The sequence below is a fragment of the Natator depressus genome, chromosome 9, assembly GCF_965152275.1.
Source record: "Natator depressus isolate rNatDep1 chromosome 9, rNatDep2.hap1, whole genome shotgun sequence".
Taxonomy (NCBI): Eukaryota; Metazoa; Chordata; order Testudines; family Cheloniidae; genus Natator; species Natator depressus.
Genome location: NC_134242.1, coordinates 81,940,505 through 81,968,041, shown reverse-complemented (window position 1 = coordinate 81,968,041; position 27,537 = coordinate 81,940,505). Strand labels below are relative to the sequence as shown.

The following is a 27,537-nucleotide window of genomic DNA, read 5'->3' as shown; positions in this document are numbered from 1 at the left end:
GCAAACAGTTGAAAGTTGCACCATAAACCGTGGAGCAATGAAGCTTGGAAATGGAGAACCAGAGACGTAATGCACAGTGCTCAGAAAAATGGAAGCCAAGGAAAGCAATCTGGAAAACGGACTTTTAGCTGAAGAGAAGTACTGGTTAGTCATCAGTAACGCTGAAAATGCAATCCTGGGGTGCTTCACGAGGATAGCACATTAAGATTCACATTCACAATGTGACAGGACAGGAAAAGACTGTCAGTGCAATGTGAGCTGCGGATGAGACTCCCAGACAAATAATAGCTGAAATAGCACCTAGAATAATGTGCAAGCCAGACTGGACACCTCGGTACCACGAGGCACCCCTCTCTGCATTGCTGATGCTGCCCTGTGCCCTGTCTGTAATGCTGTCCTTACTCCAACTATTTAACTGCAGTGACGCTACTGCCTCAGCTCATCGCACTCCAACACCCAGGCCAGTTTAGCTCCGCCCTGTATCCTGCGGTCCCTATCACAGCCCATCCGACTACTAGTTCCGCTCCTTGGCCCTCCGAACCGACTCCTCCCAATTCATCAAACAACCAATCGCACTACAACAGCTTGCCTCTTTATGATTGGCTGACGGCTGAGGACGTTAGACCAATACAAAATGAGCTGGAGCCAAGGACGTGAATGGAAAGTAGTCTGTCCGCCTTGTTCGGCCAATAGAGTGGTGCTCCGAGTAAGCGGCAGGGCCAATCAGTGGCGTGTGCCGGTGGAACGAGCGGACATGGCGGCGTTGCGGGTGCTGATGTTGGGGGTCTTGGTGGTGCTGATGGCTTGCGAGGGACCCTGGGCTGCAGGGCAGAAGCGGAAGGAGGTGAGGGCCCTCCGCCACCAGCTGGGTTGAGGGAGAAACCGGCCCGGGATTCCCAGAGCTATAAGGGCCATAGTCTGCCTGGCTACCTTCCGCTGGGGGAGCCCGGCCATGTCCTTGGGCTGCCCAGCCTTGGGGAGCCGGGCCCCCGCCTGTGGGGAGCCGTCCGCCCGGAGGGGGGCAGCGTGGGGAGCCGGGCCCCCGCCTGTGGGGAGCCGTCCGCCCGGAGGGGGGCAGCGTGGGGAGCCGGGCCCCCGCCTGTGGGGAGCCGTCCGCCCGGAGGGGGGCAGCGTGGGGAGCCGGGCCCCCGCCTGTGGGGAGCCGTCCGCCTGGAGGGGGGCAGCGTGGGGAGCCGGGTCGTGGCTGAGGCGAGGTCATCTGTGGTCATCGGTAGGGAAGAATTGTGGACCTTACTTAGTTGCTGTCACTAAGATGTGTCCGAGCTTACATGCAGATAAGTGTTTTTATATGTGAAAATGATTGCACTACTTGTGTATGGGTTTGTCTGGATTAGCTAAAGAGAATGGAGCCTATTAACAGTATCCCGAATAGAGAAATCGTTGCAACTGAGCAGTTATTTTTTGAACAAGGTAATGTTCTTAAGTTACAGGAAGTGATCCAAAACTAATCTATAATTTAATTTAAATCAGTAGGCTTGTTTAGTATTACTGGACAATATTAGGATCTGTTTTCTTGGTACATTAATGCCTGATCATTGGCTTTTGACCTGATTTTTTTTGGAAGTACTGAACACTCAGAACTCCCATTGAACATTGTTATAATAAAAAACTGTGGACTCTCTCAACCTGACCACATAATGTGTGTCTTGCTTTCTTTTGGATTTCAGTCATCTTGTTGAAATGTCACCATGAGACTGTTAATGGTTCAGAGTATCAAAAGACAAGACTTTTTTTAATGTCAGTCCAGTTTTTAAAATAAACATTTTTGACTTCATTTTTTAGATGGTTTTATCTGAAAAAGTTAGCCAGCTGATGGAGTGGGCCAGCAAAAGAGCTGTTATCCGAATGAATGGAGACAAGTTTCGTCGCCTTGTAAAGGCACCACCAAGAAATTACTCAGTGGTTGTGATGTTCACTGCTCTTCAGCCTCACAGACAGTGTGCCGTGTGCAAGTATGGACTTAATTAAATTCTAAAGAACTTAAATGTAATGGTTACTGTAAAAGGTGCCATATGTTCTGAGTGGGTAAAAGCTGTACCGACCTACTTTGCAATACCTTTTTCTTGAATTTGAGCAGTTTCAGAGTGGGAGAGAGCTATTAAGACACAATAAACTGTAGTAGTATTTTTCTAATGCAATCTCTTATATATGCACATGCACAGATCATCTAAAGTCATATTAACTGTGTTGATCTCTGTGCTGCAATAATTGCAGCTGTGCAGTATGAAAAAGGGAAGTTTTTGGAGGGGTTAACATTAATCTTTTTGGGTGAATGGCTAAACACTTTTTTTAGAGTTTGCTGTTGAGCCTTGCAGTTTAAGATTTTGCTCATATCTAGAGTATTTATTTACATTTATACTGTATCAGATTCTGGGTTCTGCTTCTGCCACTTTGCATTGCTCCAGAGATATAAAGGGACACTGAAGATGGCTTTAATGGCTAGTCAGGGAAATCTCTGGGTCACCTCCATGTACAGAAGCATGTTGGGGGAAGAGGGCGTACCTTGAATTCTGCTGCATTCTGATGATCCTCAGCTGTCACAGCAGCACCTTGGAGCACAGGCAGCTGGGCACAATGAAAAACAGCCTTGAGCATCAGTTTTTCGTATGCCCTGCTTCCTGATGGTGGGCCCAGCGCAGCTTGACCAGTCCAGAAGATCTGCCCCACACCTTAAAAACAAAAAACTCTGTGTGCCCAGTGCTGAAAACAGAGGAATGAGCAATGAAGCATGACACATCTTGTTAGTTTTAAAATCTTAACTGAAAAGGAGTTTTGGTGTGGTTGGGAGATGTTACTTCCAGTGAGATGTTAGAGCTGGAAGGATGTTCACAGGTCCCTCTGTTTTGGACATAGCCTCATGTGTATAGCATCTGGTTTTATATGTTTTTTTTTTTTTTCTTCAGGCAAGCTGATGAAGAATACCAGATTCTGGCAAACTCCTGGCGATACTCCAGTGCATTTACCAATAAGGTTTTTTTTGCCATGGTGGATTTTGATGAAGGCTCGGATGTATTTCAGATGGTAATATATTTTTCATTTTTTAAAGTGATTTTTAGTTGGGGAGAACTGGGGGGGGGGTAGTGATAAAGAAATCTACAATACAGAAGATATGGTACAGTATTACCATAATGAGGGATGCTGGCCAATCTGTAACGAAACTGCTGCAAAATAGAAATTGCACAGATTTTTTTTAAAACCACAGCAACCCTCCAATCCATGAGAAATATGCAAGATTTGTTTGCTAATGTGACAGTAGCACTAATAGGCCAAACTACTAATAATATGCAAGTAACAGTGCTGAATAGGCATGAGTGATAGACTGGATGACCTGATTAGGTCTTTTATGTCTAACTCTTGTAATGCCATTCAGTGTAATAATGGAATTACAGTGACTTGTAAAATACCGGAACTAATTTAAATGTTTTTGGCAGTTTGCAAAAGACTTCTAACTCTAAACAGTGATGGGGGAGGGAAAAACCTTTAATTTGTTATAAAGGTATTTTTAAGAAACTCGGTGTCCCATTTAAAGGAGCAGTGTCAGAAAACTGATTCTTTTTTTTTTTTTTAACTGACTGGAAATATTTTCATGTCCGTCTGATTTTCAGAAATGTGACAAGTTACTAGGAATGCACAGTAAATTACTCTTTAAAATGTCCACTTAATTTTTTCCTAAAAATAAAAGACCATGTTAGTTATAGGCAAACAATCTGTGGTCTGTCTCTTAAGACACAAAATCTGTTTTTGAAAGAAGTGCAAAATCCTCAGAAGAAACTAGAAATGCCACCCTCCTTGCAGTCTTTCAAGTTACTTGGAACCTGTGCAGCTCAATCATACAGATTATTCAGGATAGTACTTGATCCAGAATGTACATTATGTTTGTGTTAATTTGTTTTCAGAGAATTATCAAATCTTGATCTTGGAGATTTACAGTTGGACCTTTACAAAACTGTGATTTCTGTTTCATGTTGAAGCAACTCAAAAGGAAAATCAGATTTTGTAGCTGATTTGCCAAGCTTTGAGTGCCATGATTGTTTCAGTCTAAAAGCATAATTCAGTCCAGGGTCACTGAAAGGTTTACACATCCTATCTAAGATTTAGGCTCACAGTGAAACTTTGGTGAAGCCGTGCTGTTGGAAATTTTATGCAGGTCTTTTATGACAGAAATAGCTGCTTCGCTATAGAAATATGCTAGAACACATTAAGAGAAGGCTCATCAGTATTCATTAAGATGTATGCGATTATCTTTTGATGCCAATACGTTTACTCTAGACACTACTATATAGATTTCTTTATAGATATACTTGTATACAAAGACTCAAAAAACCTTCCTTTATGAGCAACGGCAAGAATAGTACTTTACCATATAGACAACTCTCAGGAGCTTTATCTCTCAGCTGATTTCAGGTACATGTATTAACTGTACAGCCTTCTTTTGAGTTCTTTGCTGACCACAGATGTCAGTATTGAAGACATGAGAATATTGTTTATATTAGAAAATAAACAGTGCTGTGTTAAACCTAATGGGAGAATATCCAGTTTCAAACTGCTTTCTGAGATGTGCATTATTGTTAGCATTGGGTATCGAATAACTGTGGGTGTCTCAGGACATTCTGGATACTAAAGAGAGAAGAAAGTATGGAGCATTCAAGAAGAATGTGTCTGACTAATGTACTGTATACATAATTTTGTGTCATGGATTTTTGCATATCCTAGACCATTTTTTGAGAAAAAACATTCAAGCTACAATACCATTTTTTGTTGAAATACCCATGAGATCTATTTTATGAATAGCCCTTCTGTTTAATTACGTGAATAAGCTACAGGACAAAACATGAATGAGAAACAAATAAAATAAGAAAAGTGCAATAAAATAAAAAAAGTTTAAATGGCTAAATAACTTTAATTCTTGATGCTTCACTTCTACTTTTATTTATTAATCTTTTTAATGCAGCTAAACATGAACTCGGCTCCAACCTTCATTAACTTCCCAGCTAAAGGGAAACCTAAAAGGGGTGACACGTATGAGCTGCAAGTGCGAGGTTTTGCGGCCGAGCAGCTTGCTCGCTGGATAGCTGATAGGACTGATGTCAATGTAAGTACAGATGGACTTTCATTTCCTTCCTGCAATGTAAATCTAGCTGTGGAGAGTCTGTTTGCCAGATATACACAATGGGGAAGGAAATCTATTCTAATTGGCTACTCAGTGACACTGTTAAAAGCAGGTCCTAAGCCCAGCTGTGTCTAGCTGAGCTTTGGAGATGAAGTATCTCTTAAAAACAGGCAACTTGTTTAACATGCCACATTATAATATTTTACATTTATTTAATGCTCTCCCCCTAGAATGATTCCAAATCCCTTTACAAACTTGTGTGGATTCACCCACCAGTAAAAGCATCCACCTCCATGGAAATAAAGCTGTTTTATCATTATCACAGGAAGAATATTAAATATGGCCTAACAGATTTTGCTCTATAGTATGTATTATTGAAACAAAAGATAAAAGGCATTCATTTCTGAACTACAGTTAGAATTATTAAAGAAATATTAAGTTGGTGTGTTGTGTACATTGGTATGGTTTTATTTCTCCATATTCATCCTGTTTTTTTTAAAAAAGAATTTTTTTAAGATAACCGTTTGCTTGCATAGATTCGAGTGATAAGACCTCCAAATTATGCTGGTCCCTTGATGTTGGGTCTGCTGCTGGCGGTCATTGGTGGCCTTGTGTACTTACGGAGAAGCAACCTGGATTTTCTCTATAACAAAACTGGCTGGGCTTTTGCTGCTTTGGTAAGCAAAAATACTTGATCCAGATTGAATTGAAAGGGAAGGAAATATTGCATTTGCTTTGTTACCTCTCCTGCGTGGGAAACTATTTAGTGGTGAAACAAATAACCTTTTTCCGTCAACTGGGCGTATTATAAACCAGATTCTCCTACTGACCTCAGAGTAAGCTGAACATGAGCAATTTAGGAGAGCATTTGTAACCAAACAGATGAGGCCAGACTACATGCCACATCCCTCCACACAGATTGTTAGTGTGAATTTTATTTAAAATGAGTTTTTTACCCAGTTTATACTTAGGCTCTGATTATCCCTAGTCTAATTCAGTAAAAACTCATTTTTCAGGATATTAAAATACAGGCTTCAGACTCAAACATTTGCTATTTGGCCTCCGGAATTGCAGCTTAAAGTCCTAAGTATTGGTACAGGTGCTGGGTATATAAAAAGGGCTGAATAATTTTATGACCAACAGTGTTTGAAGTTATTCAAGATACAGTCAATCAAATGTTATATATCAGGGCATATGTTGATAGCATTCAGAAGATCGGAAAGAATCTTTCCCTGCTATACGGCTTTGGTGTGGTTTTGTTTGCTATTAGTTGATACCAGACTTGATGGGACAGCGGCCTGATCTAGTTTGGCAAATCCAGTGTTCCTTGAAATGTGAGCTTATTGTTCTTCTAAGAAGAGAGGACATCTTGGCTAGAACGTAGTACACTGTAAAGAGTCTTTTGATCTTAATGGCAAAATCCAGAAGCACGGGGACCAAGAGTTCGGTGTAATGCAGATCATATTACTACAGTATTCATATTTTACATAAAGGGTTATTTGTGCCACAGACTTTCAGGTTTGAGTGCAGATGATTTTTGAAAAACCTGACTTCTGGAAGGAAAAGTCCATACTTTTGGTTAGAGTGAAGATGAGGTTCATGTAGCTTTTTTTCTTGGTTGTCTGGTAGTACTACTTGATTGCAAGCTTTTCAGTTCAAACTGTGAGAAACATTATCAGTTAAGAATAGATATTGTGGTATGCGTTGTATAAGGCGACATCAACATCTGTACATTCCTGGGTGAAGTGAATTGCAAAGATGAAAACTGAATAGAGAGACGTATGAGGTCCATACTAATTTGTCTTATGTTCTTCCTTTCTAGTGTTTTGTGCTAGCAATGACATCAGGCCAAATGTGGAATCACATCAGAGGGCCACCATATGCTCATAAGAATCCCCATACAGGACAAGTGGTAAGTCTTTATCTTTGTAGGATTACAGTGAAAAGATCCATGTTAAAAAACACAAAATCCAGGATGCGAGTTTTGTTTCTGACTTCTCGCTTCCTGTGTCAGCAAGAGTAGGAATACTATAGAAGGAGCTCTTGAGCAGTCAGTGGGCAAATTTGAGGAGTTGTATTAACTGGTTTAGAAGGAATACCTATTTATCCTCTGCCAGAAATATAGGAATCATGAAAGAAGGGCCTCGAGAGTAAGATGTGGGAACAGGAATCTCCTCAGGGCTCCAGCATGGATTTAGAGGGACCCACATCGGGTCCTATCATTCTTTTGACTAAGAAGGACAAAGAAACATGACCTTTTTGTTATGGATTGTGATTAATATTTTGGATGTTATCACAAAGCAATGAAGTCAGAATTTGCCAATCAAGTTTACTACATAGTTGTTAGCACTTAGAGAACATAAAGTAAATGTGACAGTATATACTAAATTGGTTTGAAGTTCATTACAACCAGACTGCTATTTGCTGTAGTGCCTTATAATTTAGCGTCAATGCCACAAGAATGGTGCTATTAACCCTATGATCCAAGAACAAAGGCTGCTTAATGTGTGATTCAGTTTAAGTGTTTTGTCTTTTGTAGCTATTTCTCTTGTGTGCAATAAAATACATAAAAATAAAACTAGAAATGTAGTCACTAATCAGACTAAGAATGATCATTTTGACCAGCCTGATGACATGCCATGCTCAACTCAGTATGATAAATCACTCTAATTCATGACTAGATAGCATGTAATAGCTAATACTAAAAAGGGAATGGTCTAGACAGAACCCTGTATTAGGAGCAGGGAAAAACAATTCAGAAGAGACAACTCCATTGTCTATAGTTCCATTTATTTATTTTAAATGCTGAGGGACTTCTTAGTTTCAGGTATGCTGCCTTTTAAGAGGAGGCTTCCATTTCTTGCTGTAGACATATCAAAAGTTAAGTGAAGATACAAAAAAGAATTACTTAGGATAGATAAGTACAAATTATTGTGTTAGGTGAGTCAGAAATGATACCTGTTTTATTTTCTACTTCCAAACTTGGAATTACATTTTATAGATATTTTGCTAACCGCTTTCTTCTAGAATATATTCTTGTTACTAATCTATTTTAGAGGAAGCGCAATAGTTGCACTGTCTGCTTAGACTCTGGAGGTACATTATTTTAACAGAACTGGCTTTTTTTTAATCTACTTTTTATCTCAAGCCCATCCATCCTTCTTTGTCTTGTCTCCATAAATTTTAATTCCATCTCTCATATGCCCCCCGCTGCTCTACTCTGTCACTTCCATACACACATTTTAAAAAATGAAACTAAGACCTCTCCAGGCAGTGGGAGAAGTGTCAGCAGTTGGACTTTTAAGCAACTTTCTTCTGCTGCTTTCAGGTTCTGTGTTAAACCATTTTATTGCCTCCCAGAACCTGGCCTGCCTTTTTTTTTTAACATGTACAACTTCTCTCCTCACCTCCTCCACATACCCAGTAACTAGTATGTAAAGCCATTATTTCTATTTGTATGTACTCAGACATGCTTTTGTTCTCTTTGGCAATGTTTTACTGAACTTTTATAATAATTTAATCCTATGACTTATTAAAAAGTTATATCAGCCTGTCTTGTCCTCTTCAGTTCTGCCTTGCATATCAGATAGGCAAGATGCAACTCAAGTGCTTCTCAGTTGTACTGGGTATATGACATCTCTTGAGATGCCTGTGCCCCAGATATTGACACTGAACTGAATGCTGCTTCACAGATCGTTAAATTAACTTGTGAGTAAAATGTGAAATTATATCATGATCTTTACCCAGACAGACACATACACTTTCAAACCACATGTTCCTTTTTAATTCTCTGCGTGTTATAAAGTATTGCTGAGCTGCTGTCAAAAATGTTGTTGTGCTTGGATCTAACATAGCCCTGCATACGCAAAGCTTTCCATATGTAACTGACTAGCAGTAAAATTTTATTCTCCATATAGTCTAAGCTGTTTGTTAACCTGTTCAGTTTGCAACCTTTTAATATCAAACAAACCATGCTTAATATTTTATTGTCTAAGCCACATTGAGTGAAAATAATTTTCATTTCTAATATTTTTCTTATCTGCATTTCCTGTGTTTTGCTATTGCTTTCTGTTTATCTCGTTCTCAATGGCCAGATTTTATATCCATTACTAATTACTTTAAACTCTGCTCCAAAGTTTCTTTCTTAATTGAATTTTGTCTTTTACAGAACTATATCCATGGAAGCAGCCAAGCCCAATTTGTGGCTGAAACACACATTGTTCTACTGTTTAGTATCCTTTATAATGAAATATACATATCTGATGGCAATTTAATTTTCTGCCAAACATATACCTTCTCCCTTCACTACAGGAGTAGTTTGCTAAGATTCAAACTGATCACATAATACCGATATTGGTGACCACAACCTTGCAGTGCCTTTATAATATGTCAACAGCTAACATTTCGTTATGCCCACAATCTGCCAATTCAACAGGATTAGGTATCATTCTCTTCGTATGTCCTTAAATGAAGCTGTGGAAGACTGCATTCTTTGAGACAGCCTGTGTTAGTGTCTGGCAATAGGTAAGTGGAAGCAGAACTAATCATTCTTTCTCTCTCTGTTGGTGGAGTATTTCCTCTGTACTAAGACTTCCTGTCCAATGGAATCCCATAGATGCTTAGTTCATGGGCCACTGCACACTTCTAAGTTCTCCTATCATTATATTAATCTTAGCTATTATGCTAATGTTTCACACCTTTTGTTTTCCTGTCTTGACAGAGTAAACTTATAGCTTTGTCACCACTGCCTTCACATGTGTTTTTTAAAGTTTTTCTTCTGGACAAGAGGAATATCTTCCAATTCAACTCCTCTCTCCTATTTTTCCTCAGCTCAGATGTGCAACTTTTTTCCTTCCACTGTCGGTAACCTTAGTTGTCCTTGTTTCTGAACTTTCCTCCTCAAGCATCTTTTGTGTTTCTGTAAATCCACCAATTCCGACCTCCACATCACTTCTGTATGCCACTGCCTTATCTCCTTACTGAAATCTTCGTCCAGGTGTTCGTCTCCTCGCCTTTTCTGTAGCAACAACCTCTCTACAGCCTCAAAGTCCCCGCTCTTCAGATACCCCTGCCTGCATTTTCAAAGTACAAAGAGCAGAAAATGTACCATAATAACATCAAGCTAGTGCATTGGCTCCACATCTACTAGTTCATTTTAAGATCTAGTACAAAATTCCCTTCCCTTTTCCTTTAACCTCTCCATAATATACTGCAGCCATCCTGTAGACCTTTCCTTTCCCGTAGTAAGGTCACTGGTGCATGAGCCTCTCGATTACAGCTGTTGCCATCTGGAGCAGACTTTCTAGGGTGTCTCCACCTCAAGCTCTCTTCTCATCTGAAAATGCAGTCTACCTTTTTTCTACTCACCCACCCCCAATTCCTTTCCTTTTTGTAGTTTAATTCTGCTAAGCATTTTGGAGGTACACATTATATAAATGATACAAAACTTAAAATCGCATTAACTTTCTCATTGTTTCACATTCCTAGTTTTAAAACAAAAACAAAAAACTACAGTTGACCTTGTAATTCTCAGCTCGTATCCGGTTTCATCAGGCTCCAAAATGGGTCTTGTGTGAATTATTTTTCTTCCCCCCCAGAGTCTCTCTTTATTTCAGTAAATGACAGGCTCAGTCTTTTGTCTCTTTACAATATTACAGTGTAGTCACAATATATGATAACTTGTCAGTTCAGGTGAATGAAGAAATTAGTGTTAAGTTTGATACAGAGCACCAGGAATCTTTGTTTTCTTTCACTGCACTTTTGATTTATTCTGGTTGTTTTAAGCAGGTGATAGTGTTTTGTGACTCTGTGTTTTGAAAGGGTTTCCAAATTTCAGTGCATTTATTGAACAGCATGGGAGATATTTTTTGAGGCAAAAATGTTGCCATAAAGACCAGTTTTGGGGCAGAGGGAATTTCTTTCCTTTTTTAGCTATTATTACTCTCCTCTATTGGTTCTGAATCTAGTCAAATTCCACCTATCAAGAGGTGTCAGGCAGATTGCAATGACAAGATGTTAAAACAAATTGGGGGCTTTAAAGTGCTCTCATTTTGTGTGTCTGTGTTTCCACTCCCTCCATGTACCTACCAAATTTTCTAATCATTAAAGCTCTTCAAAAAAGGCACAATTTGGTAGTATCATTTCATAATTAAGTCATTCTTTTCATGTAGCTTCACTAACTGAAGAGTCATTTCAACTGGAATTGAAGGGTCTATAAGTCAATGATAAAAACCCATTCTTTTTCAGTGGGAGCAGGATTAGGCCTGAAATGTACATATTAGAATGCAATTAAACAATGTAGGGCTTGCGTTCTGTTTTGTTTTCAAAAGAGTTTCACTATGTTAGATTTCCTTATGGTCAAATACAGCATAACCAGCTTATAAATCCTGACCTTAATTTTAGCAGTATTTTTACTGGTGAATAATAGTTCAAACTGAATAACAGAAAAGTCCAGACTTTGCTGTTTGTGCCTGTTATAGTCTGTCAAATTAAACAAAAACAGAAATATATTAACTACCATCTTGTTAGGCCAACAGAATTTAAATAACATGGACAAGCTTTTGAGAGTCACTTCTCATCAGGAATGGGAAGGTGAACAAGGTAGAGCAATATGAATTAGAGGCAAGGTCTTAATTCATACCTCCCTCTTTCTGAGGGAAAAGTACTATTTGTTGCAAGCTTGCTTAGTCTAATTATGATTTGTAGCTAGTGCAGTTAAACAGATCCCTTACATTTTCCTGGTTTTTGCTCTTCTGTGTTTCCTGGAATAATAGTACCATTACTGCATGTTAGTTGTAATTTTTCTACAGTGTCTATCTTGGTTGGGGAGTCTTTAATCTTTCTAATAAGTTTTGTATGTGCCACATATGTGATTATGATTGAATGGATTTATTAAATTTAAAAATAAGTACATGGTGTCTCTGTCAGTTTAGCCTTAAACAGCTTTTCAGATGGTGGTGTTACTTTAGGAATGGTACTCCTGCATGAAGCTGCTACCTCTGATATGGAGGTGGGGAAAAGAAAAAGTAAGTACTACTTCTAATCCAAGCAGTGCATTTTGTTGCTTAATTGAATCTCCATCAAGGGAAGATGCATTCAGGAAATGTTTCCAGTGTGATGGTTTAGGACAGTGCTGGCACTCTTATTAGCTTCCGCCCCGCCCCAAGGTGTTTAGGTTCTCTGCACTTAATTCTTCGTTCACTAAATCTAGCAAAACCATAAAATTCAAAGTTAATTCACATTCCCTCTTTTATTCATACAATTGTTGGAGTGGACTTGGAGCACAGAGGAGAGAAGCAAGATAGTGTCTCACTATTGTCTCGTTTCTCTGTGAGAGACTACTAAAAGATAAAAGCTCAACTATTTATTAAACTCATAATTGAGGGATGAGCACTGGGGTAGCTCCAGGTTGTCAAATATATATTTGATTTTCTAAAATGGCCTTTAACTAAAAATCCAGATTAGTCATCATCCAAGAAATGGACATAAAGCTCCAGGCCTTAGTCCTTTTAAAGCCTTTTCCTCAGGGTTTATTTGTTTATTATGCACAGATTATCATGAAGCAGAGAGCAAATCAGCTGGAAAACACTGTGCAATAGTTCCTCGGAGGCTTTCCTTGCTTTAACCAGCCAGGAGGGGAGAAGATACAGCTTTCTTCTTTGACTCACCTTCCCCTTCCTTTTTATAGTTCATCCTGAATAGCAATGTGACAGGCAGCGACCTGCTAATCCTTTACACACTGGGGTGCCTTTAGCTTGTCACATTCCACAGTTCTATTTTAGAACCTGATAAAGCATGTACACCTCAAGTAACATTATGTACATTTGGTTCGTGTAACAAAGACGACTAATGTTCTTTCAGTCTATTGTCAGTTCACAGATTATTAACCTAATAGATTGTGGCAGTTATGGTTTATCACAGAGGTTCTCAAACATTTATTTGTAGGCTGCTTCTTAAAGGGACACTGTCACCTTCAGGTTTTTTTAAATGCTTGTATATCATCTGTGTTGTCTGTTTTATAGAAATGTTTTGCACATTTCCTTCTCTACGGTTCATGACGGTTGGTTCAGCAGAAAAGTATACGCTGACCCAACCACAACCTTCTATATTATAATGTGCAAGAACTCTTATTTGGCCGTGCACTAGCTCCTCTCATTTATCTGCAACTGTTAATTCTGCTCAAACTCCCCCTGCACACTCAGCCCTGTGGATGGGAGCAGGGAGTTATTGACACCAGCCTTTGTCTCCTTTGCCCTGCTACTTCCCAACCTAGGGATGAAATTACCTTCCCCTATTCTGCTGCTCCACAACGTACGTACGTACGTACGTGTGTGTGTGAGAGAGAGAGAGATGCTTTCCTCTACCCAGTTGAACTGTTGTGCATAGTATACCCTGAAAGAGGTGAACTTTCTGTTTCTACAGAAGCATTTGGAGGAGCTTAGTGAGGTGCAAGAGAGGGGGAAAAAAAGGCATTCTGGGTTATATGGACTTTTATAAGTGCTATGTAATATTTGTTAATTAAAAGAGATGGAGGGGCTTGTTTTTCTATACTGGATCTGCATTATCTATATAGGGTGTGTCACGCTGTCTGGAGTGGCCCGCTACCATGAGTGCCAACCTCAAGGCAGACTGTCAAGAAGTAGGGCAAAGGCCCCAAACTGGTTGTATGTTTTATAATTAGATTTCACCAACCCAGTAACAAGTGTTAACTCCTAAAGCACTATAAGTCTTACCATGGAGTCTCAGTCACATTGGGCATTCCAGTCTATCTTGCCATCCAGGCGAGCTGGACTTAGTGATAGGTGGTTGCTATACACCAAAGATCACAAAATACTGTATTCAGGTTACTCCTAGAGCCAAAGGACCCCAGTCAGCTACCCAAGTCAATTTGTACCTTATATCTCACACCAAAGACAATGCTTGTAGCCAATCCTATAGTAAACTATTTAAGAATTTATTAACTAAGAAGAGAAATGAGAGAGTTAGTTATTACAAGGTTAAAGCAAGCAAACACATATAAACAAATGAGTTAGTGTATAGTTTCAAAAGGTGACAGAGTTGTTGTTATCTGTCAGCTCTGAATGTCTTTTAGGACTAACCCAGGTTGACCCTGCAGATCTCTGCTTCTATTTCATAGCTCTGGCCCTGTGAGTCCAAACAGCAAAAGAGATGAAAAATGTTCTTGTCAGCTAGTTGTATTTTCTTCTTCCTGAATTCAAGCTGATGGGACGAGCCCTTTTGCATGTAGCCTCTTCAAGAGTGGAAGGGGCAATTAATAAAGGCTATGTCTACACTGCACTTTCGTCGCTAAAACTTTTGTCACTTGGGTGTGAAACACCCCCCACCTACCTCCCGGGAACAAGTTTTAGCAACAAAAAGCGCTGCTGTGGACAGCACTTCGTCGTCGCGAGCTGCACTCCTGTCAACAGAACTACCGCTCCTCATAGGGGGTAGTTTTATTTTGTCGCTCGAGAGAGCTAGAGAGCCACACACTGCACACCTTACAACAGCGAGGCTGCAGCAGCACAGCCATACCGTTATAAGGTGTGCTGTGTAGACATAGCCAAAGCCTTTGTATTGTGGTGTCCCACAATGGCCCATTTAGTTTTGATAGGCCTTCTTGATGAACAGGAGATGATCCCTCCTGACTGGGCTCAGAGTTTCAGAGCAAACTTTTTTTTTTTTACAGTTGCAAAGCAAACACTTAAATATTTCCTGATAGCGTGTGATAAACATATTATAAGTGAGATTAATGCATGCAGCAATTCACAAGCATTTTATAAAGTCTAAACACCTGGTTGTAAGTTCAGTACCCATCTTAACCATACTAACACACAGGAAAAAACAGACTGGTTTCCAGCAGTGAATTTGTCAGTGCTCTGCTGAGGTCTAAAGCCTTGACAAGAGCTGGCACCTGGTCTGCCAGCATCACAGGGTGGGATTTTTTTCAAAGGGACTCAGCAATCGCCTAATCCTGCTCCTGTTGACATCCACAGTTAAATGCCCATTGAGTGCAGCAGGTGGAGATTTAGCTGTTATTGAGCATTTTTAAAGCCCTATCCATAGTGGTGTTTTCAGGGTAGACTTACCTGTCTGGTCATTTTATTCTGCACTGTGTTGCTTATCTACAGTAATGTGTGTAGCTGGTGTTGGCCTGGTGGTATTATTCTTCAGCTGGCTGCTCTCTGTCTTCAGATCTAAATACCATGGCTACCCATACAGGTATGGCTTTTTTGCTGTTTAAATTATTGTGCTTTAATACATAAGTGTTGGTGTAGCTATATTATATTGATTAGAACAGAGAATATTCTAGTAAATAAACATACAGTGACTTAAAACATTGAGATTTTATAAAAATATAGGGGTGCTACTTGCATGGTTTACAGTGTAACTAAAAATCAATAAACTGTTACCTTACATTCATTTTGATTGGGGTTTCCCTTCCCAACAGTTTTTTGACAAAAGTGGGTGACTATAAAAAACAATACTTTGCCTGAAGTCCACTTCAGAAGAAAAATGGAAAACAAACTGTCCTGAAAACCCTTTTTTTGGTGAAACTAGGGGTGTAAAAGCAAATTGATTGCAGTAATGACCAGAAACTTTTACCTGTTGTGGTCAACAGTTTAGTCCCTGTTTCCTCTATCCTATTCAAAACAAAAGAAAAAGTGCTACGGTACTTTTTATAATCTGACAGGTATAGAGTAAGTAAGAACCCAAAGATTACTTAGTATTAAACATCTTTAATGCCCCATTGTCATTACTCGCCATAAATTCGGTAATAGGAGTGAAGCATTTGATGACCTTAAAGCTTTTTTCCTATATTTTTTTTCCAATTCACCTCTTTCTTAATCGTTACCTCATTAGAGATGAGATTTTTTTCAAAGCTGCTTAAGGGATTTGGAACCCAAATTCTACCTGGAGTTCTAAATTTCTTGGGCTGAGATCTTCAAAGCTGTCTGTATCTCTGCATTTGTTATATGGAGCATCTGGTACAGTTTTTGAGGGGCTGAAGTCCTAATCAATAGGACTCTATATAACACCAGGTTTTGATTTGTAACTATTTTATCCTTTTTGGGGAAAATTTTTAGAAGTTCAAATGGGAGTTAGGAAGCCAGCTCCCATTGACCTCCTCTTCTATTGCTAGTTTGATTTGCCCTTGCTTCTGTAGGCTGATATTTTCATCTTTCTGCCAGGGCAATCGTTCTTTCAAAAAAAATTCTATTAAAATCAATATTGTGTTTTGGAACTAATGAGGGCATGCTTCTAGAGCAATGGACAAAGTTGGATCACTGCTCTTTCTAGTGACTGATGTGGAAGGAGACTGTCAGAACCCCCACGTTTTCAGCTTTTAATTCTCCTACCATCAATGACCTTTGTATGTTAATCAACTTTGTAGCCCAGGAGGTATGGATGTGGTTCTCTCCAGAGCCAATCAACTTTATGAGTTACTATAGGACTTGCTGTAAAGGGACTTCTCCCCAACTACTTCCACCTCAGCTGTACCATATACCCAGTTCATGTCATGTTACATTCTCCCATATGCCCCTAATCATTCTAAATGAAACCGTCTAGAAAACTAAATGGAATATTTCTTACTTTAATTCAGTTCTTTTTTCAAAAATATCCTATGTTTTGTTGCAGTTTCCTGATGAGTTAAAGGATTCCACAAGCTGGGAGCATTTGAAAGATGTCAACTCTGAAATTGTGTGTAATGGAACTGAAGAGCTAAATGTGTATGGTTCATGCTACCTCTCTTTAAAGCGAATGAGATAGTTAAACACTGAACCAAAGAAAATGTGTAGTGCCTTAATGTGACATGGAGTATTAAGATTCAGTCTTTTTTCATAAGCTTTACATCATGTTAAACCATTTTACTTTAAACCTAGTGGAATTCAAAACTTAGATTATGGACTACTAGTGTTTCTTTGAAATAACTAGAAACAGTACTTACATTCAGTTTGATAATTTGTTTGCCTCATTTTGTTTTCTGCTCCCTCATAGGTGAGGGGGGTGGTATGTTTTTTGTTTCGTTTTTTTTAATTACATTCTCTTTCCTGTCTACCTGTTGCTACTCTTGCTGGCATTTTTCCTTTCCCTTTTTTCATAACTCTGATGCCTGAGTCATACCCTTTCATGAATGAAGGGGCCAAATTCAGCATGTACCTGGAAACCTCTTCCTTTTTTCTGGAACACTCTCCAGCTTCTAGTGGCAAATGTGCAGATCTTACAGTCCTCAACTTGAATCTCTTGTATTTGACTGCAATGCAGTGCAACTGATTACCCCCATAGATTAAGGGAAAGTCATCAACATATAGCACTGGTGAATGCATGTGGAATCTTGAATTAAGTTACCTAGAGTGGTTTAATATTGAGTTTTCCCCTCAATGCTCAACACTCCCCATTACCAAAAAGACACTGATATATTTTTTTAATAAAATTACCACCATTTGTTGCAGTCTCTGCTATCCTGAGCTGTCTGATAGGTCTGGGAAATCCCCCCTTCCCCTCTGAACACATTGTCCTGTTACTAATTGGCCAGTGGGGATTCTGACTGCCTAAGACTGAAACTCCCCTGTATGCAATAAATGCTGGCATAGTGAGTCCAGTCTACATAGCCCAAGGTCAGGAATGTTCTTAGCCTTTTCTTCATTCTAAATAGTTGATTCTGAAAAACTAATCTGAAACATAGCCCAAAAGATAGCCAGTTTCAGCTGATAAAGCAGAGGGATCCTAAATGTGGTTTAAAAATATTCTCAGAATCCTGCCAAACCAGCAGACATGCAAGCACTTTCAGTCAGTATCACTTGGAACTGTAACTTGCCACCTCCTTTAACTTGTTCTAATTTCCTTCAGCCTTACTTACCAGGGAGATTGGGTGGGGGGAATACGGGTATGATCCTAGGATAAATATTACTATCCCAGTGGAGATTCTCTTAGTTTTATAGTAGCCCTTTCTGCTTGTTAGAGGAAATAAGAGCAGAAAATGGTGTGCCCCTGAGAAACTTCCTTCTTCATCCCATCCCTAAGAAGGAGGAGACTTGACTTCTTGTGCTTCAGCCCAAATAGTCTTAAAATTCCATGACTAGGAATTCCAGCACCTATACTGGTGGGAACTCTTTCAGCTTGACTAGATAGTGCTACCTGCTGCAGGGCAGAACAAATGCTTGGAGGTAGTTTTATCATGGAGGATGTTATAAATAGGTAATTTCTCACTTCCTGTCCTCTTCTCTGTCCCAAAGGGGCAAGGGCTATGGAAGTCTTCTTTAGACTGAAGAGTACATGAGAAATAACCGCTTCATTCAAACTAGAATATTACTGTTATGCAAGTTCGCTAAGTTAACTTACATCTCAAGTGCCTTAACTACACTAATCTAGTCTTTTGGTAATGGTTCAATTTAAATATTGAGATGTTTTTGTACGGCTCAGAATGATGAGCTTTAGTGGCACAGATAATCACATGATTGACTGGATTTTGGACAACTTTCAATAAAATGTTTTACAGTCTGATCCTTGTTCTTGCGTCTGAAATTTAAACATATATTATAAAATATTCTATTAATAAAATAGAAAGTTGTGATTCCTTTTGAAAGTGAAGTTAATTTTTCTCACTCCAGTATATTGACCTAATAGACTTTTTGTCAGCAGTATGACCAGATAAACTGTCTGGGGCCTACTGGACTAGGACAGAAAATATAGTCCCAAAATACAACAGTGTTAGGAGAAAACTACTCTTCTGGCTAGGAAATTCTATCTTGGTCTTATGGATTTTCTTGTACATTCCCTCTGATGCATTTGGCTACTGTCCTGAGAGAGGATATTGGGCTAGATGGGCTACTGGTCTTATCCAGTATGGCATTTTGTATAGGAAGAAGCAAGCTAGCACTGAGTGCTGGAACTTTGAAGATGTTTGCAATGCAATTATGAATTGCTTCAGCTGTTGCTTTTTCATCAGTACTCCACGAATGCTGCCATTAGTTATTTTCAAACTTGCTGAACTTCAACTGTTGGGAACATAGTCATGATATCTAAGCTATCCAGACCGTAGCTACTAAGGACTCTGTTTCTGAGAAGGTAAAGTCTTTGTTGCTTTAACTATTGTTGTTAGGCTTGTTTCTAGTAATAGTTTTAAATACACGAGGTACATTTTATAGGCTCTTCAGAGGAGCACATAGTTTATATGACTTACTAGCTTTCAAGCAGTTGTAGGAAACTTGTGGACCAGACCATTTTAGTGGGTAGAGAGGAAGGATGGCATTTATGGTTAAGGCAGTGGATTTACAGGCAAGAGATCTAGATTCTCCTGCTCTGTGACTTTGAGCAAGCCACTTAATCTCTGTGGCTGAGTGCCCCACTTATAAAATGGGGATAATGTTTTACGTCTCTCACCATTTCTCTGTCTTCTCTACCAAGACTGTAAATACAATGCATAGACTTGGAGGCAAGGTGAATTAAAATAGAGCAAACAAAGTGCTCTAATAAAGACCTGTAAGGTCCCTGTTTTGTGCCAAGGAGATCTGCTTAGGGATCTAACAGTCAGGGTTGAACTACCTACACTCTGTAGAACCATTAGTTTGAATTTTAGCAGATTCCACTTGCCCCTTCAATCCACCTACATCAACTGAACACCATCAATTCCCTCTGTGTATGCCTTTAGACCAAAGGGTTGTGTCTGTTCTGTGCAGACATTAAAGATCCCATTATGCTGCTCAGAAGAGTGAGGGGCTTTGAGCTGGCCTTCTCAGCAAAAATTTCCAATTCCAGCACTGCTGCCCTCAGTTGTGCTATTGTGGTAGCTATACATTTAAATATTTTGGGATTACAGACTATGTGTAAGTGTAAAACTATGCAGACAGCATAAGGCAAGTATAGTAGGCTTGGCTGTAGTCTGCTATGCAAATTGGGTTTACCAAATCATGTAACCAGACTGTCAGACTAAGCATTTCTAGTCTGAAAATTTAATTCTGCTTCTTTTAAAAAAAACAAATAAAACCACTTCTCCTCTGGAGGTGGAGAGAAATCAAATAGCTTTATCTGGGTAATGCAGCAGCAGTGAACATAGGGGCTCATGCAGTGGTGAGCTGGAGCCGGTTAGCTAGAACTGGTTGTTAAATTTAGAAGCCCTTTTAGAACTGGTTGTTCCATGAGGGACAACCAGTTCTAAAAGGGCTTCTAAATTTAACTGGCCAAAAGTGGCGCCTTAGGCGCCGACTCCATGGGTTCTCCAGCCCTGGAGCACCAGGGGGAAAATTTGGTGGGTGCAGAGCACCCACCGGCAGCTCCCCGCCCGGCCCCAGCTCACCTCCGCTCCGCCGCCGCCTCCTCCCCTGAACACGCCGCCCTGCTCTGCTTCTCCACCCCACCCCCACCCCCCAGGCTTCCCACGAATCAGCTGTTCGTGCAGGAAGCTGGGGCAGGCTGAGAAGCAGGCTGCGGCTTCCTGCTCAGGCCAAGGGAGGCGGAGGTGAGAGGAGGGCTGCCCGTGCCGCAGCAGGTAACCTGCGGGGGGGCATGCAGGGGAACTGTTCCCCGCCCCAGCTCACCTCCGCCACCCTTGGCCTGAGCGGGAAGCCGCCACCTGCTTCTCAGCCCTCCCAGGCTTCCCGCCGAACAGCTGATTCACGGGAAGCTGGGGGAGGGGGTGGAGAAGCAGAGGGGGGCAGCGCGTTCAGCGGAGGAGGCGGAGCGGAGGTGAGGTGATCTGGGGCTGGGCACGGGGGGGGAGCTGCTGGTGGTGCTCTGAACCCACCAAATTTTCCCCGTGGGTGCTCCAGCCACTACGGTGGCCCACGAGACCCTCCTGCCCGGTTCTGGGTGCAGTCAGGGGACAGGGGCGGGAGGTGGATGGGGCAGGGGTCCTGGGGGGGGGGGCGTCAGGGAACGCGGGGGTGTTGGATGGGGCAGGGGTCCTGGGGGGGGGGGCGTCAGGGAACGCGGGGGTGTTGGATGGGGCAGGAGTCCCGGAGGGCGGGGGTGGGCAACGACCCCCTCGTGGGGTGAGGAGGGAACCCGTTGTTAAGATTTTGGCAGCTCATCACTGGGCTCGTGTAATACAGCGGTGGCCACATTTCACGTTACCTTTTCCTCTTCGCAGGAGATCAAGACAGTCATGCTTTGAAGGGAGAGTCCTTATAAATTAAATTTCCTGCCGACAGAGCAAGTTTGTGCCCACAAACCAAAGTGAGAGCATTTTATGTAGCAGAAGTGCTGCAATTAAGAGAACAATTCACTATATTAAAAAAAAAAATTAAAGTAGAAGAGGGGAGGGAGAGCAGTTTTTTCTCTAATGAAATAGGAAATTGAGTGGAAAATGAACAACTGGAGTGATTTTGTTTATGTAAACAAGACCTGACAATGAAGGTGTGATTCCTCAGTATGGCAGACAACAGAACTTGCTGGTTTCCTCCTTTGAAGAAATGAGCGAGTGTGAATTCTTTGTGTATGCTAGACACTGTTTTTAGAATAATAGTAATTGAATGCAATTTTTGGGAGCCCTTTGGGTGCTAAGGTAGGTGGTTGTCCTACAAAAAGGGAAGCATCCAAATGACTTTAAATCTGGTTCCATCTACACAAGCAAGACAAAGCCATTGTGCAACTGTGCTTTAACGCTAAAATTGGATCATTTGTCTCAATGGCCATCAAAGAGTACTGCTTCCATTTCCTTTTCTGTAAAATGGAGACCATTAGAAATTCACTTACAGAGGTGTTGTGAAGTTTAACTAGCAACTATAATATCCTTTTCAGAGTAGCAGCCATGTTAATCTGTATTCGCAAAAAGAAAAGGCGTACTAGTAGCACCTTAGAGACTGACTAATTTATTTGAGCATAAGCTTTCATGAGCTACAGCTCACTTCATCGGATGCATATCCTTGTGATTAAAGATAGTAATAGGTAAAAAAAATCAGCTCAAACTTTGGAATCCCATTATTTTTATTGCTTGTGTAGCAAAAGTTACCCAATGCATAGAACCTAAACTTCCATTTTTTGAAAAAAGTGAATTCCTACTCCTACTGTAGTCAATGGGACCAGGATTTCACCAGTTATGGACAGGGACTAGCATGAACCAGGACATGGGGATCACAAACAAGGACCTCTGCTGGCCGTATCAGTTTCTCCAGAATTTAAGCGTTAAGGTTTTAGGTTGGATGCTTTTGAAGATAATCTTCTGAACATTAGTCAATTAAATGCTCTCTTCCAGAGTCTGAAGCCCTGTCTTCCCCAATCCTCTTAATGGAATGTTTGCTCTGAAACCTAACATTTATGTCACTGACTGTTTCAGTAAGAACACCTACCTATTGTGAAATTTTGTGTGGGGCTAAAATATTATAACATTTCCTCCTCTTCCCAGTTATGCAGGAAATTGGCTCTATCCAAACAAACCTCTCCAATTCACATCAGTAAGATGTGAAGATTAATGCATAGATGAGATTTGCTTGTTGAATAGTATTGTGCTTGTAGAAGATAGAGTCTCTGTCCCAAGGGCTTTATGATCTAAGAATAGAAGCTCCCAGCCAAGGAATAGAAGACATATCCAATTGCATAGCATAGCTCATTCTAAACTTGTTCAAATACATAATAAAATGGTTACTACCTTTCTATAACTGTTGTTCTTCAAGATATTGCATATATCTGTTCCACTGTAGGTGTATGCATACCTTGTGCACAGTTGTTGGAGAACTTTTTCCCTCAGCGGTACCTCTTGCGGTGTCTTGAGCACCCTTTCTCATCACGTGTGCTAGTATAAGAGATGGAGCCATCCTCAGTCCCCCTCAGTTCCTTCATACGGGATAGACACTGATAGAGAGAGGGGAGGGAGTGTGGGTTGTGAAATGGACAGTTGCAATGTATCTCAAAGAACAACACCATGGTTAAGACCTAAGTTCCCTGTAAGCTGTGCAGTCACGCGGCAGGCTATCAAGGGCCGTGCAGGCGGGGAGAGACGCCCCTACCCATGCCCACCACAGCTGCCAGGGAGAGGAGCCCCTCTGGCAGCCCAGCCCAGCCCTGTCAGAGCTGCCAGGGAGAGGAGCCCCTACCTTGGCCCAGTCCAGCCCCACCAGAACTGCCCAGGAGAGGTACTTCTCCCTCGGCCTGGCCCAGCCCCACCAGAGCTGCCGCGGCTGGGGAGAGGTGCTTCTCACCCAGCCCTGAGCTGCTGCAGCGAGAGAGGGCTGGGGGGAGTCCTCTCTTCCCACCATAGCCCCAGGGCAGCCTGTACCCCAAACTGCTCATCCCCAAAGCCCACACCCCCCGCACTCCAACCCTCTGCCCCAGCCCTGAGCCCCTTCCCATACCCTGAATCCCTCATCCCCAGCCCCACCCCAGAGCCTTCACCCCTAGTCAGATCCCTCACACCCCCGCACGCCAACCCTTTGTTCCAGCCCTGAGCCCCCTCCCAGACTCCAAACCCCTTGGCCCCATCACACATCACCTCTGTACTGGTGCATATAACAACATTCATTCCACATATGGATGTAAAAAATTAGAGGGAACACTGCTTAAGAGCCATGAATCTTATGTTACCTGGGCCCAAGCACTTAGGAAGTGGGATAAACAATTTGTAAACAAAAGGTGGGAAACAAATGGAACTGGTACACCGCCTTTGACCAATGCATCAAAATGTCTGTTTGGATGAGGGGGCTGGACAGGATGAGCCCACTGATGCTGAAGAGTGGCAGTGGATGTTGTCTTCTATAACCCCTGTACTTTCTCCTCAGCGGATCTTGAGGCTTGGAAGCAAAATCCTGGTATCTGCATGGCAGTTGAGGATTGAACTGTTTCCTCTTCGTTGCCTAAGTATAGTATCCTATAGATTTTAATGTTTCCCTGGAATCTTTTAGGCTTCTAGGTCCTCAATGGTCTGCTGGACTTCTGAGGAGATCCCAGACGACTATAACCATGAACATCTCATAGAAATGGGTGATGCCAGGGTTTGAGCTGCCACATTTGTGCCATCTAAACTGTCCCGAATAGCAGTTCTGCCAACTAGCTTGCTGTCATAAATATAAAGGGAAGGGTAACCACCTTTCTGTATACAGAATTATAAAATCCCTCCTGGCCAGAGGCAAAACCCTTTCACTTGTAAAGGGTTAAGAAGCTAGGATAACCTCGCTGACACCTGACCAAAATGACCAATGAGGAGTCAAGTTACTTTCAAAACTGGGGGGGAGGGGGGAGCAAAGGGTCTATCTGTCTGTGTGATGCTTTTGCCAGGACCAGGTCAGGAATGCTGTTCAGAGCTTCTGTTAAGTTAGTAAGTAATCTAGCTAGAAATGCGTTAGATTTTCTTTTGTTTAATGGCTGGTAAAATAGCTGTGCTGAATGGAATGTATATTCCTGTTTTTGTGTCTTTTTGTAACTTATGGTTTTGCCTAGAGGGATTCTCTATGTTTTGAATCTGATTACCCTGTAAGGTATTTACCATCCTGATTTTACAGAGGTGATTCTTTTACTTTTTCTTTAATTAAAATTCTTCTTTTAAGAACCTGATTGTTTTTTAATTGTTCTTAAGATCCAAGGGTTTGGATCTGTATTCATTGATGCAAATTGGTGAGGATCTTTATCAAGCCTTCCCCAGGAAAGGGGGTGTAGGACTTGGGGGGATATTTTGGCGGGAAGACGCCTCCAAGTGGGCTCTTTCCCTGTTCTTTGTTTAACACGCTTGGTGGTGGCAGCATAGGGTTCGAGGACAAGGCAAAGTTTGTACCTTGAGGAAGTTTTTAACCTAAGCTGGTAAGAATAAGCTTAGGAGGTCTTTCATGCAGGTCCCCACATCTGTACCCTAGAGTTCAGAGTGGGGAAGGAACCTTGACACTTGCCCTCATCGACTATTACTTCAAAATTCTGCCTACAGTCCTCTGGTAACTTGTCTTTTAAATTTTATAATGCTATCCCAAAGGGTGAAGTCATAGTAGGTGAGCAATCCTGTTGGTTTGCAATCCTGAGTTGCAGATTCCCTGTAGAAGAAAGGTTGCATCCAACAAGTCCAGCCTCTTCAAAAGTTTGCCTTTGGCTGTCGATGGTTGGTGTCCTTGTTCATTAGCATGCTCTCCTGTTCAATAGCAGCTGCCACCACCAAGGAACTTGCAGAAGGGAGAAAATACAAATGGTCATATCCCTTAGAGGGGATATAGTATCTCTGTTTAGCTTGCTTTGCTGTGGGGGTAAGGAGGATGGTTCTGCCACAGTGCCTTGACTGGCTCCATAATGGCTTCATTAATTGGAAGAGTCACTCTGGAAGAATGTCCACTAACTTGAGACAGCTTTCACTCATCTCCTCTGCCTGAATGTCAAGAATAGAGGACACCCTTCTCAATAGATCTAGATGAGTTCTGTGGTCTTCTGGTGGTGGTGGATTGCTTGCTGCCTCAATAGCCTCATCTGACAATGAGGAAGAGGATGACACAAGATTCTGAGGTGGTGGCTGCTCCGTGACTTGTGCTGGGGGAAGCTGCCTAAATGACTTCTGGCTGCTCAGTAGTGGGTACTGGAGATTGATGCTCTTGGTGCAGATGCCCTGAGAGCAGTCTCAATGACAAAGAACTAGGTGGTTGAGGAGGGGTCTAGTGGGAAGAGGGCTACCCCACTTGTCCAGAATGGCCATTCATATGGATCTGAGACCCATCCTTGACTGGGCAATTGCTCCTTAGGAGGAAGCCAGTGCTGTGACTGTGGCATATCCTATGGTCCCCGTCTCTGATGAACGGTATGCCCTCTGTCTTGGATGTCATAAAGATGAATGCACCTCTGAGTCCGATGAGGAAGAATCTGAAATGTCGGACAATGGGGCACAGGGGCCAGAAACAGCTGGGACTGGGAATAGGTAGCCTGGTACCAGGGATATCATCCGAGGCTTGCCCTTGGACTGCACCAGCCTTTGCGGAAGCTTGGGAGGTAATGGTACTATGGGTTCCTGATGCAGTGAGGGAGGCACCACAAGCGTCGGTGCTGAGTGAAAAGTACTTCTTGTGCTGCTGAGGATATCGGTACTGAGAAGCTTAGAAGGTCCCTTGTGGCTGCATAGGCCTCCACATGTTTGGGAGCAAGCAATGACTGGTCCTTTGGGACTTGGAGTAACCAGTATGTTGCTGTGATCCTTGGTGTAAAGAACCATCTATCACAAAGGTAGGCTTACGTGGGTGGCAAAACAGATCAGAGTACCCAAGTCTGTGACTCCATGTAAGGGCTCTTATAGTGTCTGAGGGGTTTACACTTGCTAATTCATTGTTGAAATCTAAGTATAGAACTCACAACTAATTTGGAGTTTGTGCCCTGCTTCTTAACAGTCTGTCCTGAGGTTGGTACTCACACTTGACTTGAGCCACTGCAAGACACCTTGACACCTTCCACTCCTACTCAGCCAGATAACTTTAAAATATTTCAGGATTTTTTGTGTCACATAGAAGAGACTTTAGAAATCCCTGTGGTGCTTGTGCAAGAAAAACTGCATAAACCACTAGATATTCTGCACTCCTCTTATGCCTGGACAGATTACCATGATCATTTATGAGGGGCTACTAGAACAAGAAAAACATTTGTGGCAGTCTCCAGCATCTTTGGCACTTACCTCTAAAAATGGTAGATAGATATTATGAACTCCCTTGAAAGGGGTTTGAATATTTTAAAGACATATCTAGTTCCTTGATCTCTGGTAATGCTGATAGTGCATGAAAGGTCCACATAGCAAGGATTCAAAAAATTACTTCAAGAGACATGGATTCCTCCCCAGAGATAGGTTTATTTGGCAGGAAAATTTACTTATAATGAAGTCTGCATCTCAAATTACCAGGCACTTCTGTTAAAGTATGATTACATTAATTGTGACAAGGTATCACAGTGTATAGAGAAATTCCCTCAAGAACATTGGGAGGAACGGAAATCTATTGTATCTGAGGTACAATTGGTAGTTCACACACTGCTACAGGAAGCGTTTGATGTGTTGGATACCACAGCATACTCAGTGGCCACCTCCATCACCATGCACAGGACTTCCTGGCTTTAATCTTCAGAAATAACAAAGGAGGTCCAAACAACAGTTGAGGACCTCCCATTCAAAGGGTGTGATCTGCTTAATGCAAAACTGATGAAGTCCTGAATTCTCTGAAAGATGTGAGAGCCAGTCTCTGTTCCTTGGGAGTTTACATGCCAGCTCCTAGGAGAAAGCAATACAGGTAACGAAGTTATTTTATTATTACATATTACATATTATTATTAAATTATTACAACCCCTAAAGATCATTAGAGCCACCAAGGAAGGAGCAGATGTTCCAATACAGAACTCTTCTTCTACTGCACACCCTGTGTCCACCTCATGACAGCAAGTTTGATACCATCATCAAGAGCTGCACAGAAAGTCTGAAAGATCTATGCCCTTCTCCCCCAACCTCTTTTTGGCAACAACATTTTTTATT

The 27,537-nt window shown here is 41.5% G+C and overlaps 1 protein-coding gene across 2 annotated transcripts; it reads left to right on the top strand.

Annotated features, from left to right (window-relative positions):
• Positions 1–629: 629 nt before the first annotated feature.
• MAGT1 (magnesium transporter 1) lies at positions 630–27,461 on the top strand. Of its 2 annotated transcripts, XM_074962449.1 has the most exons (10): positions 631–844; positions 1,804–1,973; positions 2,925–3,042; positions 4,973–5,113; positions 5,668–5,808; positions 6,954–7,043; positions 9,300–9,363; positions 12,082–12,156; positions 15,262–15,352; positions 16,772–18,631. In XM_074962449.1, the coding sequence occupies exons 1-10, from the start codon at positions 635–637 to the stop codon at positions 16,785–16,787; spliced, it is 1,116 nt and encodes a 371-aa protein (XP_074818550.1). In that variant the 5' UTR covers positions 631–634; the 3' UTR covers positions 16,788–18,631. The 2 variants fall into 2 exon arrangements, with proteins under 2 accessions (XP_074818551.1, XP_074818550.1); XM_074962450.1 differs by lacking the exons at positions 15,262–15,352; positions 16,772–18,631 and adding an exon at positions 27,361–27,461 and having other exon boundaries at positions 630–844.
• Positions 27,462–27,537: the final 76 nt, after the last annotated feature.

Bases quoted from the DNA above. Each gene is read 5' to 3' on its own strand.
- MAGT1 (XM_074962449.1), top strand. From the start codon at position 635: ATGAGCTGGAGCCAAGGACGTGAATGGAAAGTAGTCTGTCCGCCTTGT. The intron at 3,043-4,972 runs GTAATATATTTT...TTTTTAATGCAG, and splicing joins GCTCGGATGTATTTCAGATG to CTAAACATGAACTCGGCTCC. The intron at 9,364-12,081 runs GTATCCTTTATA...ACAGCTTTTCAG, and splicing joins ACACATTGTTCTACTGTTTA to ATGGTGGTGTTACTTTAGGA.